The following is a 20,827-nucleotide window of genomic DNA, read 5'->3' as shown; positions in this document are numbered from 1 at the left end:
CCCCTCCCCCCCCCACCCCCCCCCACCCCCCCCACCCCACATTAAAAAGAAAATGTTTAGTGCTTTATTCTTCTCTTCTTTCTTTTCTTACTTTATCCTGTTTTATTCAGGGGTGTAAATTTTGACTGCTACTTCAAGCAGTAACTCCCTTCTTCTCCATTTATCCACTGGTTTAATCTGAAGCTATGTAATACCTTTGTCAGGATAGGTGACATCTTGACCTTCAATATCACTTCATGTTATGTATTAGTTTTCTGTCTATAGGGGCACAAGCATATGGACAGTAGACACATGTCCCTGCAAGGCTGCAAAATTACCAAAACAATGGCATTGGAAGAAGATCTTTCCTCTTTAATTTGCTAAAATCTTTTCGTAAAGAGTGCACGAACTTTAGTTAAATTACAAATATTGCACCCTAACACTTTAATCTTATCTTTTACTTATCATGTTCCCAGGTTTATGTGCCTGGTGTTTTGGCATGCAGTGCTCATGTCGAAAGAGGTGATGCAGTTGCAGTTTCAGTTGCTGTGGAACAGTCTGCTCCAGATGGTGGATGGGGTGTTGCAATGACACGTGGCACTGTTCTACAAGGATCACAAGCAGGTAATCTAACTTCTTCTTTTGCACCTTTTCACATTAAATCAAGCATTTTTTCTGAAGTTCTACACTGAATTAACCCTAATGGAATTAGTGTGTTTTCTCTATGGAAAGCTTGCTGAGGAACTTAGTATTTCTTTGACATAAACTTGACATGTGTGTTTAACTGCAAAATACATTTTGGTCTTGCTTCTGGCTTTTCCCCATTTCACTTTTGCCCAAATATGACTGGGCATCAGTAAGTTTCTGATTTTGTATGGCTAACACCTCCTCAACTAATAGTTAGATCTGGGGTTAAGCCAGTTGGTTTCAATGCAGAAAAGGTTTCATTTGTTGGGGTGATGGCATGTGATTAATGTACATAATCCAGATATTTATTTCTCAATAAACGAGAAATTCCGTAATGTGATGGTCAATGTGACTCCCTTTTTGGTGAATTTCTTGCAAAACGAAAAGCTAGTTATGCAGTAAGTTTGAACCGTTGGCTTCATTTCACCCTGATGTACTCAATAAACGAGATATTCCGTAATGTGATGGTCAATGTGACTCCCTTTTTGGTGAATTTCTTGCAAAACGAAAAGCTAGTTATGCAGTAAGTTTGAACCGTTGGCTTCATTTCACCCTGATGTACTACTCATCCTCCTTATCACATGGGTATGGTGGGAACTGGGATATGCTGCATTCTTCTGGTTAAACACCAAGATGCTTTTTCATCTAATCTGATTTTTTGGATACAAGTTTGCTATGGTCTTTTTTCTTTATTACTTGTTAAGAAAAAGGTATGCTGCGGTCATTCTTAAATATATACTAAATCTGCTTGATTTGCCGAAATGTTGTTTTTCTCCTCTTTCTCTCTGTCTCACACACACAATCAACTTTTGCATTATATAAGTCTATTGCATCTTTATATTATTGCTTAGTTGTATGACATCCTTCCAGCCAATAGAGTGACCAATCTCAGTGTTGTTTAGATCCTTATTATTTTGAAAGAGATGGCTTCTACATTGGCCAAGGAACAGCAATGATGTCAAGAGCTGGGTTATTTCGTGTATCTGAAGGAGTTGCGGTGGATATGAAGGAAAGAGTATTTAGACTGCCCTCCTTTTATGGTACAATTTTCTCGCCCTTTCCAGTATTATGGAAATCATTTACAGGATATTATGTGCATATAGTTTTATGGAAAACTTTTTGGCATCCCACTTGATGATAAGAATCTGCTTCAACTTAATAAGTGTTGTTACCATCTAGTTCTTAAAAATATTTGCAGTGGAAGATTTTTATGGTTGCTACTTATTTCTAGTCTGACAATGATGTCTCTGCCTTTTCTTTGGGGTAACTGTATTAGTTCTGTTTGCCGTTTCTCATCCAAGTTGAGAATTACTGCGGCACGTTTACACTATTGGCTGGTATTTTAAGTCTGCCATGGTTCTGAATGAGGAAATTTAACACACTCAAGTTCGAACAGCGGACATGATGTAAGATGTCTGTGAGAATCTGAAGTGTAGTATTACTAGTATGGCTTTTGTTTGTTTGTTTGGTGCATAGGTTTTAGAGTATTGTAGTTGTTGATGCATGTGATGACTAATTAGATCTCATCCCTTTAACAAGAAGTGTGAAAACGACAATTTATTTTCGTGTAATTTACTAAATTTGCGTTAGGAAGCTTTAGTTTTTCACCTTTCCAAAATTCTAGTGCTCAGAATGTCGAGAAATTTGCTGCGTCTTGGAAGAGGAATTAAGACCAATTTTGTGGTTAGACCCAGGATTGATTTTACATGAGTGATATTTTGCCATTAGAGACCCTTCAAAGCTCTCTCTAAATATGTCTGCCATGATTGTCAGTTGCCTATTCATTTTTCTGAAAATGGACAAGGGAGAATAGGTCCCATTGGTGGTCGAAAAGTAGTGTACATTATAATTTCTGGTCACTTTCGCTAGACAGTAGAAAGTTTCCATTGCTAGATGGAGAAGTTAAAGGCTTTTGTCACTGTAAGAAAATAAGGCTATTTAGAGGGATGCCATATTTGCAAATTTTCAGCACAGTTGGTTAGAGTCTGACGCTATTGCAAAGTCACTATCTTCCTGCAGATAGTGCTTGGGTTGATGCTACTGTCACTTCCATTTGGTGTAACGAAAATGTAATCCTTTAATAGTCTAGAGCTTTCAGAGGTGCAGAAGGATGGGAAAGTCCATTAACTTCAACTTTTGTTGTTATCAGTGCCCTCAGCAGTCCTTCCTCTGATCTTTAAAGCTATCTTTATTTATGACAAAGGAAATACTTTGTACACTTCTCATCTCCATGAGTGATTTTTCATTGTTGTCTATTGTTTCTTGACACCGTGATTTTGTGTGTGAAAGAAACAACGAACAGGAAACGTTGTACACATGATTATAATCATGTTTTTGGATTGTCTGTGAATAGCAACTTCTTTTAGTAGTTTTGAATACAGTATTTGATTATAATATCTTGCTTTCAGATTTGCTTGAGGGTGAGATTTTTCTTCAGAACCTGCCAAGCATAATAACTGCACACGCCTTAGGTATGTTCATAGTTTCTTAGATATTCTCTATTTTGTGTAATGGTTCTGTATCATCATATTATTACGGTAGCTCATGGATTTTGACCTTTTGTTTTTGTTCCTTCTTATATGCTGCAAGTTTTGAAGTATTCTTATTGTAAGAACAATGAGTTTACAGTATTTTAAGTGCCAGTTTAAATTTGAAGGGAATGGTAAAACAATTAATTTGGTCGATCGTTACGCTTTAAGATCAAAGGATGTAATTGGTAAGTTGATTATATGGATTGTGCTGTTTCTGGTTTGCTCTGGAAGATGATCTCTGGCATTAATTTCTCTAAGAATGAGACATATTCCGCTGAAAGTATAGCATAGCAAAACGAAGAAGTCATCCTACAATTTATATCTCTCGACATCTGATCCATAGTGATGCTGCATCAGTTGATCTCCTTGATAAAAAACTTAGCTTTCTCTGATTCTGAAATCAGTAGTATGTCCTAGCAAGCTTCACGATCCCTTGTCTTAGCCTGTTTTTTGCGCTTGCACTTGTAAATTTTTGGTCAGACAAGAATTCTCATATCCAGAAGATGAAAGTAGTAGAAATGAGGATGTTGAGGTGGATGTGGGGGCATACTAGGTTGGATAAGATTAGGAATGAAGATATTCGGGTGAAGGTGGGGATGGCATCCATGGATGAAAAAAATGCGGGAAGTGAGGCTTAGATGGTTCGGGCACGTGCAAAGGAGAAGCCTTGATGTCCCGGTTAGGAGGTGCGAGCGGTTGGCCTTGTCAGGTATGAAGAGAGGTAGAGGGCGGCCTAAGAAATATTGGGAAAAGGTGTTCAGGCCGGACATGACGTGACTCCAGCTCACTGAGGACATGACCTTAGATAGGAAGGTTTGGAGGGCGAGCATTAGGGTCGTAGGTTAGTAGGTAGTTGAACGTTTTTCTTCTCCGTTGTGGGTGTTAGGCTAGTTTGTTAGTGTCTTGCTTTAGTTTGATAGTGGTACTTGTTATGTTCGTACTGTTTCTCTGCTCTGGTTTCCTAGTACCTTTCCATTGTTCTGACTATTGATACTGCCTTTTCCATTTATTTTTCTAATTCTTAGGTCGCTGGTAATGTCTTCCTGACATATGTTGTTGTTACTGTTCCATTGCCTCTTTTTCATCTCCTTGTGCCGAGGGTCTTTCGGAAACAGTCTCTCTACCCCACGGGGTAAGGATAAGGTCTGTGCACACACTACGCTCTCAAAACCCCACATGTGGGATTATACTGGGTTGTTGTTGTTGTTGTTATATTCTACCATACATGCCTGTCATTGAGCTAGAGCAATGGTGTCCAACATGAACAACAACTTTAGAAAGGCCGCTCAAAGAGTAACTCCTGAATCTCCAAGGGGTTGCATTTGCTTGAAATCTTGTTTAGATGCACTCTAAGTTTTTGCTTCCAGATGTTTGTTATTTTAGTTTTGTCTTTTGTGCGCAACTAAAACTCTTCCAACTTGTAGTGTAGTTTATATTACTGCATCCTCAAATTTCAATATCATCACGAAGTGACTCGTAGAATTCTTGAACATTCACTTGAAGTATCTCAATATACTTTCGTTAACACTTGTTGGTGAATGCACATTATGTCATGAAAATGATGATTAAGTTATTCCTTTTGCGGGATATCATAATCTGTAGCCTATGGTATAGATTATGATATCCCGCAAAAAGAATAACTATATCATAATCTATAGCCTACTTGGAGTGTAAGTTCAGTGATGGGATGCATGAAGCAGAAGTGGAAGTGAAGATTGATACACGAGTCATCTTCAAGAGAGATAATTTTAAATACCTTAGGTCTGTAATACAAGGCAACAAAGAGATTGACGAGGATGTTACACATCATATTGGAGCGGAGTGGATAACATGGAGGCTTGCATCTAGGGTTTTGTGTGATAAAAATGTGCCACCGAGACTTAAGGACAAGTTCTACAGAGTGGTGGTTAGGCCGACTATGTTGTACAGAGCTGAGTGTTGGCCCGTCAAGAAGTCCTATGTCCAGAAGATGAAAGTAGCTGAAATGAGAATGTTGAGATGGACGTGTGGACATATCAGGAAGGACAAGATTATGAACGAAGTTATTAGGGACATAGTGTGAGTGGCCCCTGTGGAGGACAAGTTGCGGGAATCGAGGCTGAGATGGTTCGGGCATGTGAAGAGGCGAGACATAGCTGCCCGGGTTAGGAGGTGTGAGAGGTTGACCATGGTGAGTCTGAGGAAGGGTAGGGGTAGGCCTAAAAAGTACTGGGGTGAGGTGATTAGGCAAAACATGTCACTACTTCAGCTTGAGGACATGACCCTTGATAGGAAGGTGTGGAGGACGAGTATTAGGGTTGAAGGTTGACAGATAGTCGCGAGTCTCTCCTAGGCTTACTAGTAATACTAGTTCTATTTTTCGCATTTTCTTATTCCTGGTTCGTTATTAGTACATTTTGTGTCATTCGCTTCCGTTACCCTGTTACCTTGTTGTTGCAATTGTTTGTTGCTTTAGTTTCACTGTTCTTTGAGCCGAGGGTCTACCGGAAACTGCCTCTCTATCTTCGTAAGGTAGGGGTAAGGTGTGCGTACACATTAACCTCCCCAGATTCCACTAGGTTTGTTGTTGTTGTTGTCATAATCTATAGCCTAATATATTTTACCTTGTGGAAAATGGAACACTGGTTTTGTGCTAAGTTACCTTGCTCTATGCCATGCATTTGTAACAACTTGAGATTGTATTTCTCTTTCTATCTATGAAAGAAGTTTGGTCTTCTCTCTCTTTCCTTTTGACATTCTAATACAACTTATCAAGTATGTTCTGCAAAAGTAGCTTGGTTAAGTAAGTATTTTTCTCAACTCAAATGAAACGTCTCTTCTTCCCACAACCAATTGTCCTAGATCCTCAACCAGGAGAGAGAGTATTGGACATGTGTGCAGCTCCAGGGGGCAAAACCACAGCAATAGCAATCCTTATGAAGGACAAAGGGAAGGTTGTTGCTGTTGACAGATCTCATAATAAGGTGCACCTTCTGAACTTGGCAGGTGATTATAAGCGTATTATTTTTCTATAGTATTTGCAAATATTTTAACTTCATAGTATTTTGGATTCTTTGATTCTAACCAAAAAGATTTGACATGGAAGGTTGTCACCTGGGTTAAAGGTGTCCTTAAATTGCTGGGACTTGCACCATTGCAGTCAGATCAATATATTGATTTTAAGTATTTGCTCAAATGCTGTAGCCTTTTATGTAGTGTAATCGAAAGAATGACATGTAAGCTGACATATCTTACTTGAAGAAAATTTATACAATGGTACATGCTTTACATAAGTGACACTTGTTCTGGTGCTGCTTTTTTGACTTGGAGAAATCCAGGTATCACTAGCCTATTAAGAAAAAGCCTTTTTGACTCTTATTGCCAAAGCCTTCCAGCCTTGATAGGAAGGCCCACCTAGTGCTTTCTTTTGAGGTTAAAAGCGCATCCATATGAGATTAAACGCCATGTCCTCCAAATACTCATACCTCATCATTTCATAATTGTTAAATAAACTACATGAGTTAATACATAAAAATATTCCTATTACTAAGAACAAACTGTGACTTTTTGCACTTTTCCAGTTCAAAAGTCAAAACTTCTTTCCATTTTTTGGATTGTATAGAAGAGGGCCAAATTTTGCTGGTCCAGTTCCTTGAAGAGATCTAATTGTGTTATGATACAGGTGCTTGGAATTCAGAAATTGGCGGCTGAGATGGGGATAGGCTGTATAACTACATATAAGCTTGACGCACTGAAGTCTGTTTGTCATGGAGCTGAATCTGATAATTTGCCTAACACATGCTTTAGCGAGGATGTTCAAAACATGCAAAAATCAGATTTATTATCCACTGATATAGATGGATCTGATGAAAAGTTACTATATCAAAAGAATTGTGAGTAGTTTGAAAACTTTCAATTTGATCATGATATTTTTCTGGTTTGGGATGTGTTGTTAATGTGGTATTCTGTTTGTTGTATGATCTTTAGAAAAGATGACTTTGGTCTCTCCTTTTAGCCTGTTCAAGAGGTTTTGGCATCTCTCCTACTTGTTTATTTTTTGGGGTCTCGTGAAACAGTAACCCCCCCCACCCCCCCCCCCAAAAAAAAAAAAATTTAGTGATTCCACTACATTGGTGTGCGTTGACCTTGAAATTGCCTGCCTAGCTACGTGTAATTAAATTAAGTAGGCTGATGTCTGTATACAGTTTATTTAAGGAAATTATGATGGGTATGAATTGTTTACATGTGTGTGTAAATTCATCAGACTGGTTTGCTAGTCCTTTGAAGAGTGCTAGCTCATAATTCTCTTAATTCAACAACATTTTCACAAGCTCATGATCTGTAAGTTCAGTATAAAAATGTTTACTGATAGTTCCAGTTAACTGGAGTAACTAAAAGAATCTCTCAGTCAATGACTTGCAGCTGAAGGATGGTCAGTACACTAGCAAAGCTGAACTGCGGAAACGTATCAGGAAACTCAAAAATGGGCCAGGAAGAAATCACACTGCAGGTGGGAGGGTTGAAAAGTCTAAAGGTTTTTCTCCCAATAGCTTTGATCGTGTGCTCCTTGATGCTCCTTGCTCTGCATTAGGTTTAAGACCTCGTCTCTTTGCTGGAGAGGTAAGACAGCTGCTGAATTGTCTCATTTCCATAGTATTCTTGCTCTTTTTCCTATGATTAAAGTTTCTCTACCATTTTATTTAGAGTCTGTTTGGAAAGCCACCTTGTAATTGGAATGGGTGTAATTATTAGGGTAGTAATTATACAACCTAGTAATTACACAGTTGTGTAATTACGATGACCTGTTTGTTTGTCATAATATAATTACAGTGTAATTACATGTTTACTGTTTGGTTGCACAAGTGTAATTACACAGTTAGATTAAATTTTAAATTAAGTAATTATCAAAACTTAACAGTTAATATAATAAATATATACCTATTGATTTTTATAACTATAAATGATATTATATTTGGTATTTAAGATGTATATTTTTTCGTGAATATACATTAATTTAGTAATCATATATTTATAACTAATATTGTAAAAATAATTTATATATATTCTTTAAATTAATAATATTTAGTTTAGATACTTACAAAAATTAAAAATATACATTTTGTAAGAACATCATGGAATTCATGTTTGATAAAATAAATTAATGTTTATAAATATAATGTCATAACATTATTTAAATGTTTCACAAAACTAATCTATCAATTCTAACTAAAAAAATAAACAACATGCAATGTGAGCCACTACTACTAAAACAAGTAAATTGGAACCATGAATATAACACAATTTCAAATTTAAAAAAAAATAAAATAGTTTAACATATATCAAATTCCAACATAATAATAGTAAGTTCCACTGCAACTTAAGAATAGGAAACATGATAGATTTATAACCACATTCAACAATGAAATTCCACTTTAATTGCATCACTCATTATATGCCAAGTTTGTTAATGACTCATTATTTTTAATATTAGGAGGTGTAGTTTCAAAAAATAAAATAAATAAAATAAATAATGAATAAAATATAAGCAATTACATGGAATCACAAGAAGTAAATATAGAGAAATAAAAGATAAATAATGTACAAAGAAAAATGCATTTTAAAATTTCAAAAGGAATTAAAAAGCAAAAATAAAAAAAAATAAAAAATAGAAACAAAAAGTTATAAAGCAAATAAATTAAATTAAAAACAAAAAGGAAATAAACTAAAAAGCAACCTTGTAATTACACAGTGTAATTACCACCAATTCTCACCTCCCCCTTGAGAATTGAAGAGTGTACTTACACTCCTCCAATTACACCCAATTCCATGCTGACCAAGTAATTACTTGGCCAAACAAACATGCCAAAACTGTGTAATTACACCCAAATCCATTTCCAAGGTGGCTTTCCAAACAGGCTCTTATTGGGATTTGGATGAAATGGAATTTTCTGCGCATGTAGGAATGGTTATGAGATGCATGTGGATAATCAGATAAAAGTGGACGGGTTGTTATTTTTTCTGTCTGTCTTGTTTTGGACTATTGTATGATGTATAGATAGCAAATGGCTTATGCTGTCCTCCTTTAACATAAAAGCTTAATAATTGAGGGTGAGTATTACTGTAGGATAAGATTATGAAAAGAAGTGGGATAGTTAGAAACTACACGATCTTGTGTAGATGAGGAAAGGAATAAAAGTTGTTAATTATATTTTGTATATGCTCTCTTTTATTTTATATTAACATGATTTGGTTAAAGTACCCAAAACGAATGATGCTTTCCATGAACTTTATTAAGGGGTGGATCACTATCTTTTAATTTCTCTCTTCCCTTTTGTAAAAGATGACTGACTCTTAAACTTAAAGTAATAGCTGGTCAAACCTTTTATCTTCTTGGGATGGTGACATCATGTCAAGCAATTCTGTTATGAAAGTGAATCAGTGGTACCTTCTTGAGGTAAAAATTAATTAATCCAAAGACATGCAGATATTCTTAGACATCCTATTTTCCATTTGATGATGAGATTGAAAATGTCTTTCTTGTCTGGAGGTATCTGATGGATTGGGATGGAGACGAGGCTCTGATCAACTACGCGAATTTTAATCAGAAAAAGTTTATTCCTATTTCCTGCATATTTCAACACTACTCAAAAGTTATCACCTTTTCATAGTAAATTTGAGAAGACATTTCTGTTATATGGAGGACAACTGATTCATAAAACGTTTCTATTGTTATATCCAGGATACAATTGATTCGTTGAGGAGTCATGCCAAATATCAGAGACGAATGTTTGACCAGGCTGTTCAGCTTGTTCGCCCAGGTGGAGTTATTGTCTATTCCACGTAAGTACAAGCATGTATCTCCTTATCTAAAAGTACAAACATGGATTTAAACTTTTTTAATGAGACTTGACACTAATTCCATTGGAGCCTTGGCGTAACCGGTAAAGTTGTTGCCATGTGACCATGAGGTTACGGGTTCAATCTGTAGAAACAACTTCTTGTAGAAATGCAGGGTAAGGCTGCGTACTATAGACCCTTGTGGTCCGGTCCTTCCCCGAACCTTGCGCATAGCGGGAGCTTAGTGCACCGGGCTACCCTCCCCTTTTTTTTAAAGATTATTACAGCGAATTTCATCACTGCTTTGAGTTAGAATTATGATTCCGTCTGTCCTTTTTCTACTTAACTGACCTTGATACCAACTCTACATCTCTTTATGTTAATCTGATTTTCTCACTTTTTGGATCATGACAAATTTCTAGCTCCCTGCTCTGCAATCTTTTCAACTTGTTCCTTTGTTTTCGTGACTGACTTAGTACTAGATCCTAATTCTTTTTCATGCTAGAGGCTGTGGTTGCAGAAAGTATTAGATGTGGCCTGGCATCAATTTTGAAACAGTCTGCTAAAACATATATGCGTAACAAGTATCTTAGTTTTCCTTTATCTTTAGGCATAGCTGTTTATACAAATCCATGAAGGGGTAGTCGCAAAAAGCCGTTCCAGAATGTGGACTCATGTCCTAATGTGTAAATACACGAGTACAGACCAAATTTCAATGAGACATTAAGGTGGACTTGTGTCTTAGTGTTGAATACGTGAACACAGACCTGATTTCAGTGAGATATTGAAGTTTGGAAGACTTCATTTGATATGATAAGAAATCAATTTCACAGATATCCAAATATTATGATAGAGTCTAACACAAATGTTCACAATGTGTTTTTGAATTATGAAGGAGATTGAGAGAACCTCTAGCTGTGTGAAAGTCATCCCATGGATTATTCACCGGGTGCTAAATTCTCTGTGGATGCAATATGCAAATTGTGATGCTTTTTTTTTTTTCCATCCAAAGAGAATTTAGTGGGTTCATGTACACTTGCACTACCTCCGTCCCCAGAAGAGATGACTTTGTTTTACTTAGTTAGAGAAGTCTTTAGAATAATGTTAAATGTGAACAGTGAAGTTGCTAAAAATAATCACACCTTTTTAAGACAACATCAACTACTACTTCCTCCCTCCCAATTTATTTGACACTCTTTCTAATTTAGGACATCCAAAGATGTTTGACACTATTCCATTTGTATACAAATTTTTACAATTTTCAAGAATTTGAATTCATTAACTTATCCAAATTTTCAACTTCAGCGTGATAGTTTCTCCATCGAAATCTAACTTTGCAGCCATTACTTTAATATTTCCTTTCTCTGCCACTATTTAATATACAAGTCAAATATTAACATTTTAAACTCCAGTTGCAGTCATTAGAAGGGGAGCCTTGGCGTAACCGGTAAAGTTGCTGCCATGTGACCAGGAGGTCACGGGTTCAAGCCGTTGAAACAGCACAGAAATGCAGGGTAAGGTTGCGTGCAATAGACCCTTGTTATCCGGCCCTTCCCTGTACCCCACGCATAGCGGGAGTTTAGTGCACTGGGAGCCTCTTTTAAACTCCATATATAGTCAAATACCATCATATAAAATGGGTTGGAAAGACATTAGTATATATCGTTTGAATGAAAAGTTTGCACTTAGTGAAAGGGTTCCAAGAAAACTGGGATGGATCACGGATATAAAGGAATGATGCCAAGTAAATAAGGACAGAGGTGGTAGTAACCCTTAGACAACCTGTCCTAATTAAAAAAAAAACCTTACACAGACTTGACAGCTATTCAGAATGGGGCAATTGTACTTGGTAGTTGTCTCATTTTGTTAGCCATAGAAAGTCCATACTTATTAAGAGTGTGGATGATGGGCCTTATCAAAAAGAGTGTAAATCGTTGAATCTAGACATCCTTAAATGGTGGTTGTGATTACATGGAAATTGGTTGGAGATATTCTGTTTGGCCAAAGTGAAAACTGCTAAGCTCCTGCTATGCGCGGGGTCCAATAAGATATGAATATGCTTGCTCTTAACCACTTGATTGGCACCAAAACTTCCTCTTTCCCTTTAATTTAGACATGACTCATGAGCACGCTGTGCTCTAGACGTAGTGTCTGCTGAGGATAGAAGTTCCTCTTTGGGAGCCAGCTTAACTTATATTAAGATGTGATAAGATTCTTCATCAGCTAGAGAAGATTGTGCTGATTGTAGTTCTGCTTTCAGTTGCAATTTACTGATAAGGAGATGGGAGATGAAGTTTCAGAGAAGGAGTGGGTTGTGAGTAGATCTGATGGCTTTTCAGAAAAGTGTATGTTTGGCCTTTTAAGGACCTAGGGTTGCCCCGAGGTCACATGAGGTTTTCTTGTTTGATTGTGTTTGGAACATAATTAAAGTTTTTAGCTTCCTTTACTTGAAACACCGTAATGTATATGGGTTCTCTACTGCTTCTAGAAGTTCTTTAAGTGCATGTGTTTTTCTTTTCTATTGTCTGAGTGGGGTAGCACATGTAGTATTAGTTAATGTAGTTCTTACTTTCTGACAGTAATACCTCCATGCTCCTCCACATTTTTTGCTCATTTTTAGACAAGCATTTAATGCCATGCGCTTTAATTATGTTAAACTTTATGGAGTGGTCGACTGATTCTTCCAATACTTAGTCATATGTTTAATAGCCTGAACAACTGATGTTACTGCTTCCAACTTCAGATGTACGATAAACCCTGGTGAGAATGAAGCGTTGGTTCGATATGCATTGGACACGCACAAGTTTCTCTCGTTAGCATCACAGGTTAGATTAAAAGCTTGCTTATTCATTGAAAACAATACTTCCAGTAAATTGATATTAAAGGAATCGTTTGCTGTGTAGAAATCATTGAGGATGTATAGTGAGAAATACTTTTCATCAATATACTCGTCAAGATTTTCTAGCTTACCATTGATCTTACTTATATTTCTAAATCATGTGTTTCTTTCAGCATCCAAAAATTGGAGGACCTGGCCTCACTGGTAGTTGTCAATCACCTGATGGATTTATTGAGTAAGCATCTTGCCATGTCATAGTGTTTGCTTTGCAAGACTTAGTTGTCACTTGTGTATTGAAAAACTGTATAAACAGTTTATACCCGTGACGTGCTTTAGCTAGTTAAGCTTATTTTGTTGGTTCTGCTGTCATTCTCATATGTTCTTATAAGATGGATGTGTTGGTGTCTATTTAGTAATTTTAAAATATGTATGGCGAAGCTTGAATGTGTGCATGCCCAAACAAAGATGTTAACAACTAAAAGATAAAGAAAGTACCTTTGAGTCATCTCTATTTTTCTAAATTTTAACCGCCTGGACTAGTAGCAGAACAGAGATGAAATATAGATACAGAATTTCTGCAATGGCTGTACATTTATTTGAAAGGTAGTAGTTTTTCCATCGTCATTGTAGGAACTGCATCATATAAACATCATGGTGTGATTCCGTTTCTTATGTGGAAACACATCATTATAGTATTGCATTAAATCATGAGTGGTTGAGAATTGATATCTTCTGTGCTTCTAAATTTCCAGGGAATGGTTAAAGCCCGGCGAGGAAAATCTTGTTCAGAGATTTGATCCGTCATCCGACCTTGATACGATAGGATTTTTCATAGCCAAGTTCAGTGTTGGAGACAAAAACATCTGAGTTGAATGTGATGCAACTTTGGGAACCAGATTTGGCAGTGAAACTACATGAACTTCGATGATGCAAGTTCAGGCCCAATGTAGTAACTTGTTATATTGCAGAATCAGTTGGTGAAACTGTGAATGCAGGATAGACTAGGCATATACTGATCGTCCTGTAAGAGAACTGACAATCTTATATTTTGTCAGTATTTGAATTCTTCTTGCCAAATTCTGCAACTTCCAAGGATAAAACAACTCACTGATTGCACTAAAAAGCGTTTAATCGTTACGACTTCCGCAGCTAGATGTTGTGTTCATTGGAGACGGCTGAAGTTGCTAGTTCTGCATTGATGATACTATCGAGCAAAAGACATAAGTATAGAAAAACAATTAAATAGAAAATGACTTGACAAATCCAACAAATTCCGTTCGTAATTGAATGAATAAAACAACAAACCCAGTAAAATTGCACATGTGGGGTCTGAGGAGGGTAATGTAAACGCAAACTTTATCCCTATCTTATGAAGGAAGAGAGGTTGTTTCCGATAGAGTAAAAATAAACGTAATTGGATGGATAAAAATTTGAAACAAACAAGGTGAAATCTTATTCTATCTTCTGAAAGGAAACATATTACATATCCATCCACCCCAAGTTTTGGGGTCGATTTCAACCACCAAAGGTTGAATTATGCAGTCAACTTTGTTTTTCTGGACTTCTCGAAAGTCCATTAATTCTCATGGCGTTGTCTTTACCATACATCATCATTTTTTTAATACTCAAAATCCTTATTGCTTGCTAGAAAGTTTTGATTGCTTGATCCCCCCTCGACACCGCGTTGTTTTTCTGTAATAGCTTTCATTAATGCAATCAAGCTTTCTTTCATTCTGAATTCTCATTTCTGTTCTCTCAATTGTTCTTGATATTGGTTTTCCCGTACGGCACTGACAATCTCGTCTAGCGTACGGAGGGGACCTCAGTTGGTGGACAGCAACTGCACTGACATCAGTTGCCTAGCCGTACATCGCCCTTCCAAGGAATCTCAGGAAGGCGCCGCGTATCAGTTGATGATGATGAGAGCTCGAGAACAAGAGGAAAACTTTGAGACCATATTATTACAGAAAGAGGTGAATAGTTTGGTTGGAGCCAAAAGGTAAAAAGGGTAGAGTGAAGATGGTAACGGTGTGCTAATAACATTGGGGAAGTTACGCCATAATCCATATGCCTATCGATATGGCCTCTTTACACCATATATCCTAAAGTTAAAAATTCTTAAAATAATTACTTCATATAACTTATTTATCTTAACAACCACGATTTTATAGGATAATATCCCTTAAAAGTAGCCATAACTATAGATAGTGAATTAAATATTGCTATTTACCTCTCTCTTATTAAGTTTATCATATTCCTAGAAAACAAGATACAAACTCTTCAAAGTAAGGAAATTAAATATGCATTCCATAATAAATAGCATCATTCAATTTAAACCTTATATAATATTTAGTTTATATATTCAATACATTTACAATAATCTATATCTATATTTATACTATACTAAAAGCAAGAATGCCCTTAGCGAAATGTCGTTCGCCTTTTTTACCCTTTAAACATTAACCTCACATTAGACAAAATAGTCATTTTATTTTCCTAATATTTAGGATTTCGAAATCAACTAAATCTTGTACTAAATTTTTTCTTATTTTAACTATGTAATATAATAAACAAATCTACTCCAATATTAATAGTAAACGAAATTCATATATTTTCCATAAACAATTCTTATTAATAGAGCACTTTCCCTTTCTTTTAGGTTTAGGAGTCCGTTTTTTCTTATCTCTTATTTTACATAACTATAAGTAGTTATACAAAATATTAGAAATAAATTTAAAGATAAATAAGTTCTCAAACTCGATGACACACGAATTTCATATTCAATACCGGAAGGTATTCAAATTAACATACCTAATCAACTTTTAACCTTTTGTAACCGCACTTATGTTGGATTTGTATTGACAATTAGTCTTTAAAATTTTATTATTCTCTTTTATTTATTTTAACTNTATAAATTTCAAGAAGTCAGAATTATTAGTGGTAATGTTAACTTTAAAAATAAATTAATCTACATCCATACTATGTAAAAATAAACTATAATTGACATTTAAACTTTAAATAAAATAATATACTTGGAACTTTGTGTAGACATCAAAATTTTAATGGATTAAGCTAAATCCTAAATTCAAGATACTACAAGACCTCTTGAAGTTCTAGGATTCCGTCAGTGTTGCTTGGAGACTACTCTACCTAAACCCTAGGTCACTCCTATAAAAATGGTTACATAATCCTTTAAAAAAAATCTCAAAAAATGGAGATCATCTCAGAAATCCCATAAACTCACGGGATATTCATAAAGAGATAAAGAGGTGGCCGGATAATTCTTGATAATCAAATACTTCAAGAAAATCCACAACATACTTCATGGATATCAAATAAATCCAAGGAGGTCTTCATCATCCTACGTTCGAGAGACACGCTGCTCCAGCCCTCGAATCACGGAGATAATCAGGAGAGAAGAATCAAGGGAGAAACAGAATTGTACTCGCATCATTTTATCAATAAAACTATGTTTCTTCATATTTTTATTGTGGTTGCAATTTATTTTTGTATCACAAATAAATTTGTTGCAAACAAATTGGCACGCCCAGTGGGACCAGTCCTGCCCTTCATCTCTTCCTCCTGTAAATTGAAAACTCCAAGTTTCAAAAGTAGCGGTTTTATGGTCGAGTACTTCAAGTCTTGTCTTTAAATTTCGCAAGCCTACACCCCGACAAACTTTGAAGTAGGGGGCATTTGTAGACATCGAAATTTTAATGGATTAAGCTAAATCCTAAATTCAAGATACTACAAGACCTCTTGAAGTTCTAGGATTCTGTCAGTGTTGCTTGGAGACTACTCTACCTAAACCCTAGGTCACTCCTATAAAAATGGTTACATAATCCTTTAAAAAAATCTCAAAAAATGGAGATCATCTCAGAAATCCCATAAACTCACGGGATATTCATAAAGAGATAAAGAGGTGGCCGGATAATTCTTGATAATCAAATACTTCAAGAAAATCCACAACATACTTCATGGATATCAAATAAATCCAAGGAGGTCTTCATCATCCTACGTTCGAGAGAAACGCTGCTCCAGCCCTCGAATCACGGAGATAATCAGGAGAGAAGAATCAAGGGAGAAACAGAATTGTACCCCCATCATTTTATCAATAAAACTATGTTTCTTCATATTTTTATTGTGGTTGCAATTTATTTTTTTATCACAAATAAATTTGTTGCAAACACTTTGAAATAACTATAAATTTGAAAAATTGTCTTAATGAACTTGATTTTAAAATTGCAAAATTGTCAATGGCAGAGTTTATTCGAAATGAGTTTTAAGATAGTGTTAACTTTTATTTGGTCTTCGATGAATATATATAGAAGGAATTTAGACTTAGACCAATATGAGTATCCTAGCCAATATATTTGCATAAGAAGAGGTTCACTTATCATATTTAGCCGTAGGCCAGGCACTTACCAGCACATGGGGTTGGTTGTGCTGATGCTACACTCTGTGCATCTTTTTGCACACATCCAGGAGCAGCTTTTGGACCGCAGCAGTAGGATTGCCCGGGAGCTGTCTTCAGTCCAGGGACTCACGAGGCAGCCTAGCTGGCGTTCGCAGGCCGAAGTCCCTTCTATGTTTTAGTTTGTTTTCTTTGTATCGAGACAAACACCATGTAATTTCATTCCAGACTTGTTTGTAGTACTCTATAGTAGTCCGTGAGCTAGTGACACCAGACTCTGGGTAGAGATATGTTTCAACTTTCGTATCTTATTTCTGTTATTTAAGATTAAAGTCTTCCGCTTTTAATTTAATGGTTTTTCGTTTATTTATGTATTTAAAAATGTTATCAAATGAATGTTTTAAATGTGTGGCTTGCCTAGCTTCGATAGTAGGCGCCATCACGACTCCCGATGGTGGGAAATCCGGGTCGTGACATAAAGAATACCTTATTCATCATTGGTTATGAGTTATTAGAGGGATTTATAATGTTCTAAGTCACTCACATAGTCACCTTATTGCATTAAGTTTACGGGTTGGATGTTCAAATTCTTTCGTATTATTGGTATCGTAAATTATTCCTCTTAAATTTGCAATTTTATTTTGTGTGTTTGAAAAATGAGTAGTTTCATGATATACGTGTATGAGTTTAAGTTACATAAATAGACATTGTAAAGAATTTTTAGATTTATTATTATAATTTATATGATATAATAACTATGTACTTTATTGTCACGGTTATAATATAAAGATAAACAATTATCTATTAACTATTGCAAATAACTTAACCTGATAGTTTTGAAAAATTATACACGGTCAGTGCACAGAACAAACATTTATCAGCTACTCCTTTCAGATAAATTTAATTTCTGTGGCACAAACCTCTCCTAGTGTTTTCTTGATTACCAAAATCTGCCATATAGTTTAGAAGGTATTTAAAATTCTCTAATTGTTAATTTCTGTTAATGAACTAATGTCAGCTTAGGTATACTTCTCTATCTACTCCAAATTGTATAATCTAAGCTTTTATAAAATCCTTTTTGAGTCGTGTGAATTTAATATGGACGTCCGAATAGAAAAGCTACATTCATATATAGTAGTAAAAACTTAATTATACTTGAACCAATTCTTTTTATTAATCCCTTTATCCCAATTTTTTACAAAAAGAATTTCTCTGTGTGAAATGGCTTTGTTATAATAAATCAGAAGTAAAGGTTTTCACTCCAAAACTACCCTTCATTGAATAAAAGTTAGAAAGGGAATTGGGGTCCCTTCATTACTTGTACTTCACCATAAGTGAAAGAATCTTTTAAGAAAAGTACTACCTTCTTTCACTTTTAATTGTCCACTTTTGATTTTGCACGCCTCTTTAAAAAATGAAGTTTATTTTATAATTTTACCTATAATAATAATAGCATTTCAAAAACTCTTGGAAAATCAATATTTAATGATAGGAGTAAAACGGAAAAAAGAATTATTTTTTTCTTGATTTGTTAAAATGGACAAGTAAAACTAAAAATATATTTTAGTATAATGAACAAGTAAAAGTGAACGGATGAAGTAACTACTATAACTCAATGGTAATGATTCTCGGGTAGAGTCATTAATTCATTAGCGAGAAGGGCAATGACGAAATAACATGACAAAAATATACTATTATAGACCATATAAAAGAACAAAAATGATTTAAAGAAACTAAAAATTTGCTACAGAATGTACTCTTTTCTGCCCTTTTCTCCTTTGCCTTAAACCTTTTCTTTTAGAAGATTAGAGTAGCTCAATAGTAATATATACAGAGAAAGAAGGTTCAACAATATCTAACAGGCTAATATAGTAGTCCCTCGAACCTGCACGGATGTCCTTTTCTGCAATAAGTAGGGAAAGTAGAAAATGGAACAGTTAGTACAGACTACATAGAGGAAGCACACAGCCATAAGTATGTTGTTATAGTGACGGAAGTCGGTAGCCATACCTTAAATTCTAACACTACGAGAAGTAACGATGAAGCAACTGAGCTGCTGAAGGACGCTGCTGCGGATCCTTCTTCAAGACCTGACAAATTATTTCTCTGAGAATTTCATCTACCTTTTCTTCCGGAATTTCACCAGATTTCTTCAACTCCTCAAATTGCCTGGCTCTTTCATATCCAGTTCCCATTGGACATGACAACTCAAAAAGCACTAATCCGAGTGAAAACATGTCGGATTTTGTGCTAATTAAACGGGGATCAATAGACAACTCGGGGGCTCGATACATCATGTTACCCAATCCATCCCCAAAAGGAATTGAGCCATCTCGAGTGTTACGAGCTAAATGAAAGAAAAAGAAAAGTTAAAAAGCTACAAGTTATGTAGAAAAAGAAAGTTAAAACGCTGCAAGTTATTGCTATGATCCAGCTTACTTAGTACTCCATCCATTTCAATTTAGATGATGTAGTTTCACTTGGCACAAAGTTTAAGAAACAAAAGAAAGATGTTTGAAACATGTGGTCCTAAAAGCTTGAGGGGCAAAAGCTTTCTGGGACCATAATATTTGTATGGCTATAAATTTTCTCATTAAGTTAAATTGTTTCTTAATATAAAAATGTGTCATTCTTTTTGGAACGGACTAATAAGGAAAGCGTGACATTTAAATTGAAACGAAGGGATAATTAAAAAGTTAGTTAAACTCAATTAACAGTTAAGCTAGCTGATTAGGAGTAAGGAGTAGTAGACGTGGATGGCTAGGATTAGACTTGCATTTCAACTACCAACAGTTCAGATTTGAAGAACAACATACATAAACATCACGTGCAAATGCATTGGCTTCGATTTTGGATGATTTCAATCAGGGGCGGCTCAACCCTAAAGCCACTAAAACAGTGGCTTTAGGTCCCAAAAATTAAGGCCCCAAATAATTATATACTATTTATTATTAGTGAAAAATAAAAATTTGTAATCATATGTTGTCAATTTTTTATCAAACACTAGGTCCATATTTTTGAAGTTTATAATAAGTAAATTTTAAAATATGATTAAATGTAATTACGATTGAAAATAGTAGGTAACAAAATTTGTAGCTACTTCATATCTTAATTTTGTCTAATGCATTTAATTTTTTCAATTCTTTGAGTATCTATTTAAATATTTTTAAGCTCAAGCTAATTAGATTATTAAATGATTAGATTGGAAAAATGTGTTGTCCTATAGCTTTTTTCCTCCTAAAAGCTTGGCCAAACACCTCAACTTCTTAAAAAAGATAGTACTTTTTTTTTTGAAGAAAAAGCATTTTTGCCTTTGGAGAAGCTTGGCCACATATGCTATTAACCTTGAATATCTTTTGAAGCATAATGATCTATGAAATTGATGGTTCTACCTATTTTTGAAATTAAAAGTGATAGGGAAATTGTACAAATAGAAGATGATACTCTAATTTGCATATGTGAAGTCTTAATTCTATTTTTTTAAATGTTTCTATTACTTATAAAATAATTTTAATATTTTCTCTAGCAGTTGCCTCAATTGAAAAAAGTTTGTAAATTAAA

At 35.3% G+C, this 20,827-nt stretch overlaps 2 protein-coding genes across 3 annotated transcripts in view; one reads left to right on the top strand and one right to left on the bottom strand.

The window, feature by feature from the left end:
- LOC109228589 (putative methyltransferase NSUN6) overlaps positions 1-13,996 on the top strand; it is a 16,903-nt gene extending 2,907 nt beyond the window's left edge. Inside the window, exons 4-13 of one of the 2 annotated variants that reach the window (XM_019393730.1) lie at positions 456-603; positions 1,569-1,706; positions 3,075-3,137; positions 6,039-6,160; positions 6,859-7,069; positions 7,585-7,796; positions 9,916-10,016; positions 12,757-12,838; positions 13,026-13,087; positions 13,605-13,996. In XM_019393730.1, the coding sequence (XP_019249275.1) occupies positions 456-603; positions 1,569-1,706; positions 3,075-3,137; positions 6,039-6,160; positions 6,859-7,069; positions 7,585-7,796; positions 9,916-10,016; positions 12,757-12,838; positions 13,026-13,087; positions 13,605-13,719 (1,254 nt within the window). In that variant the 3' untranslated portion in view covers positions 13,720-13,996. Of the gene's footprint in view, positions 1-455; positions 604-1,568; positions 1,707-3,074; positions 3,138-6,038; positions 6,161-6,858; positions 7,070-7,584; positions 7,797-9,915; positions 10,017-11,425; positions 11,464-12,756; positions 12,839-13,025; positions 13,088-13,604 lie in introns of those variants that run through there. The other variant, XM_019393731.1, reaches the window with a different exon arrangement.
- Positions 18,879-20,827, bottom strand: part of LOC109228588 (probable serine/threonine-protein kinase ifkC) — a 28,602-nt gene continuing 26,653 nt past the window's right edge. The window contains exons 7-8 of the mRNA XM_019393727.1: positions 19,277-19,613; positions 18,879-19,169 (exon numbers count right to left, since the gene is read on the bottom strand). Coding sequence (XP_019249272.1) covers positions 19,291-19,613 — 323 coding nt within the window. The 3' untranslated portion in view covers positions 18,879-19,169; positions 19,277-19,290. The remainder of the gene's footprint in view (positions 19,170-19,276; positions 19,614-20,827) is intronic.

The sequence above is a fragment of the Nicotiana attenuata genome, chromosome 7, assembly GCF_001879085.1.
Source record: "Nicotiana attenuata strain UT chromosome 7, NIATTr2, whole genome shotgun sequence".
Classification (NCBI taxonomy): Eukaryota; Viridiplantae; Streptophyta; class Magnoliopsida; order Solanales; family Solanaceae; genus Nicotiana; species Nicotiana attenuata.
The sequence above is the reverse complement of the archived record's forward strand: the minus strand, read 5'-3'. Positions and strand labels throughout refer to the sequence as shown.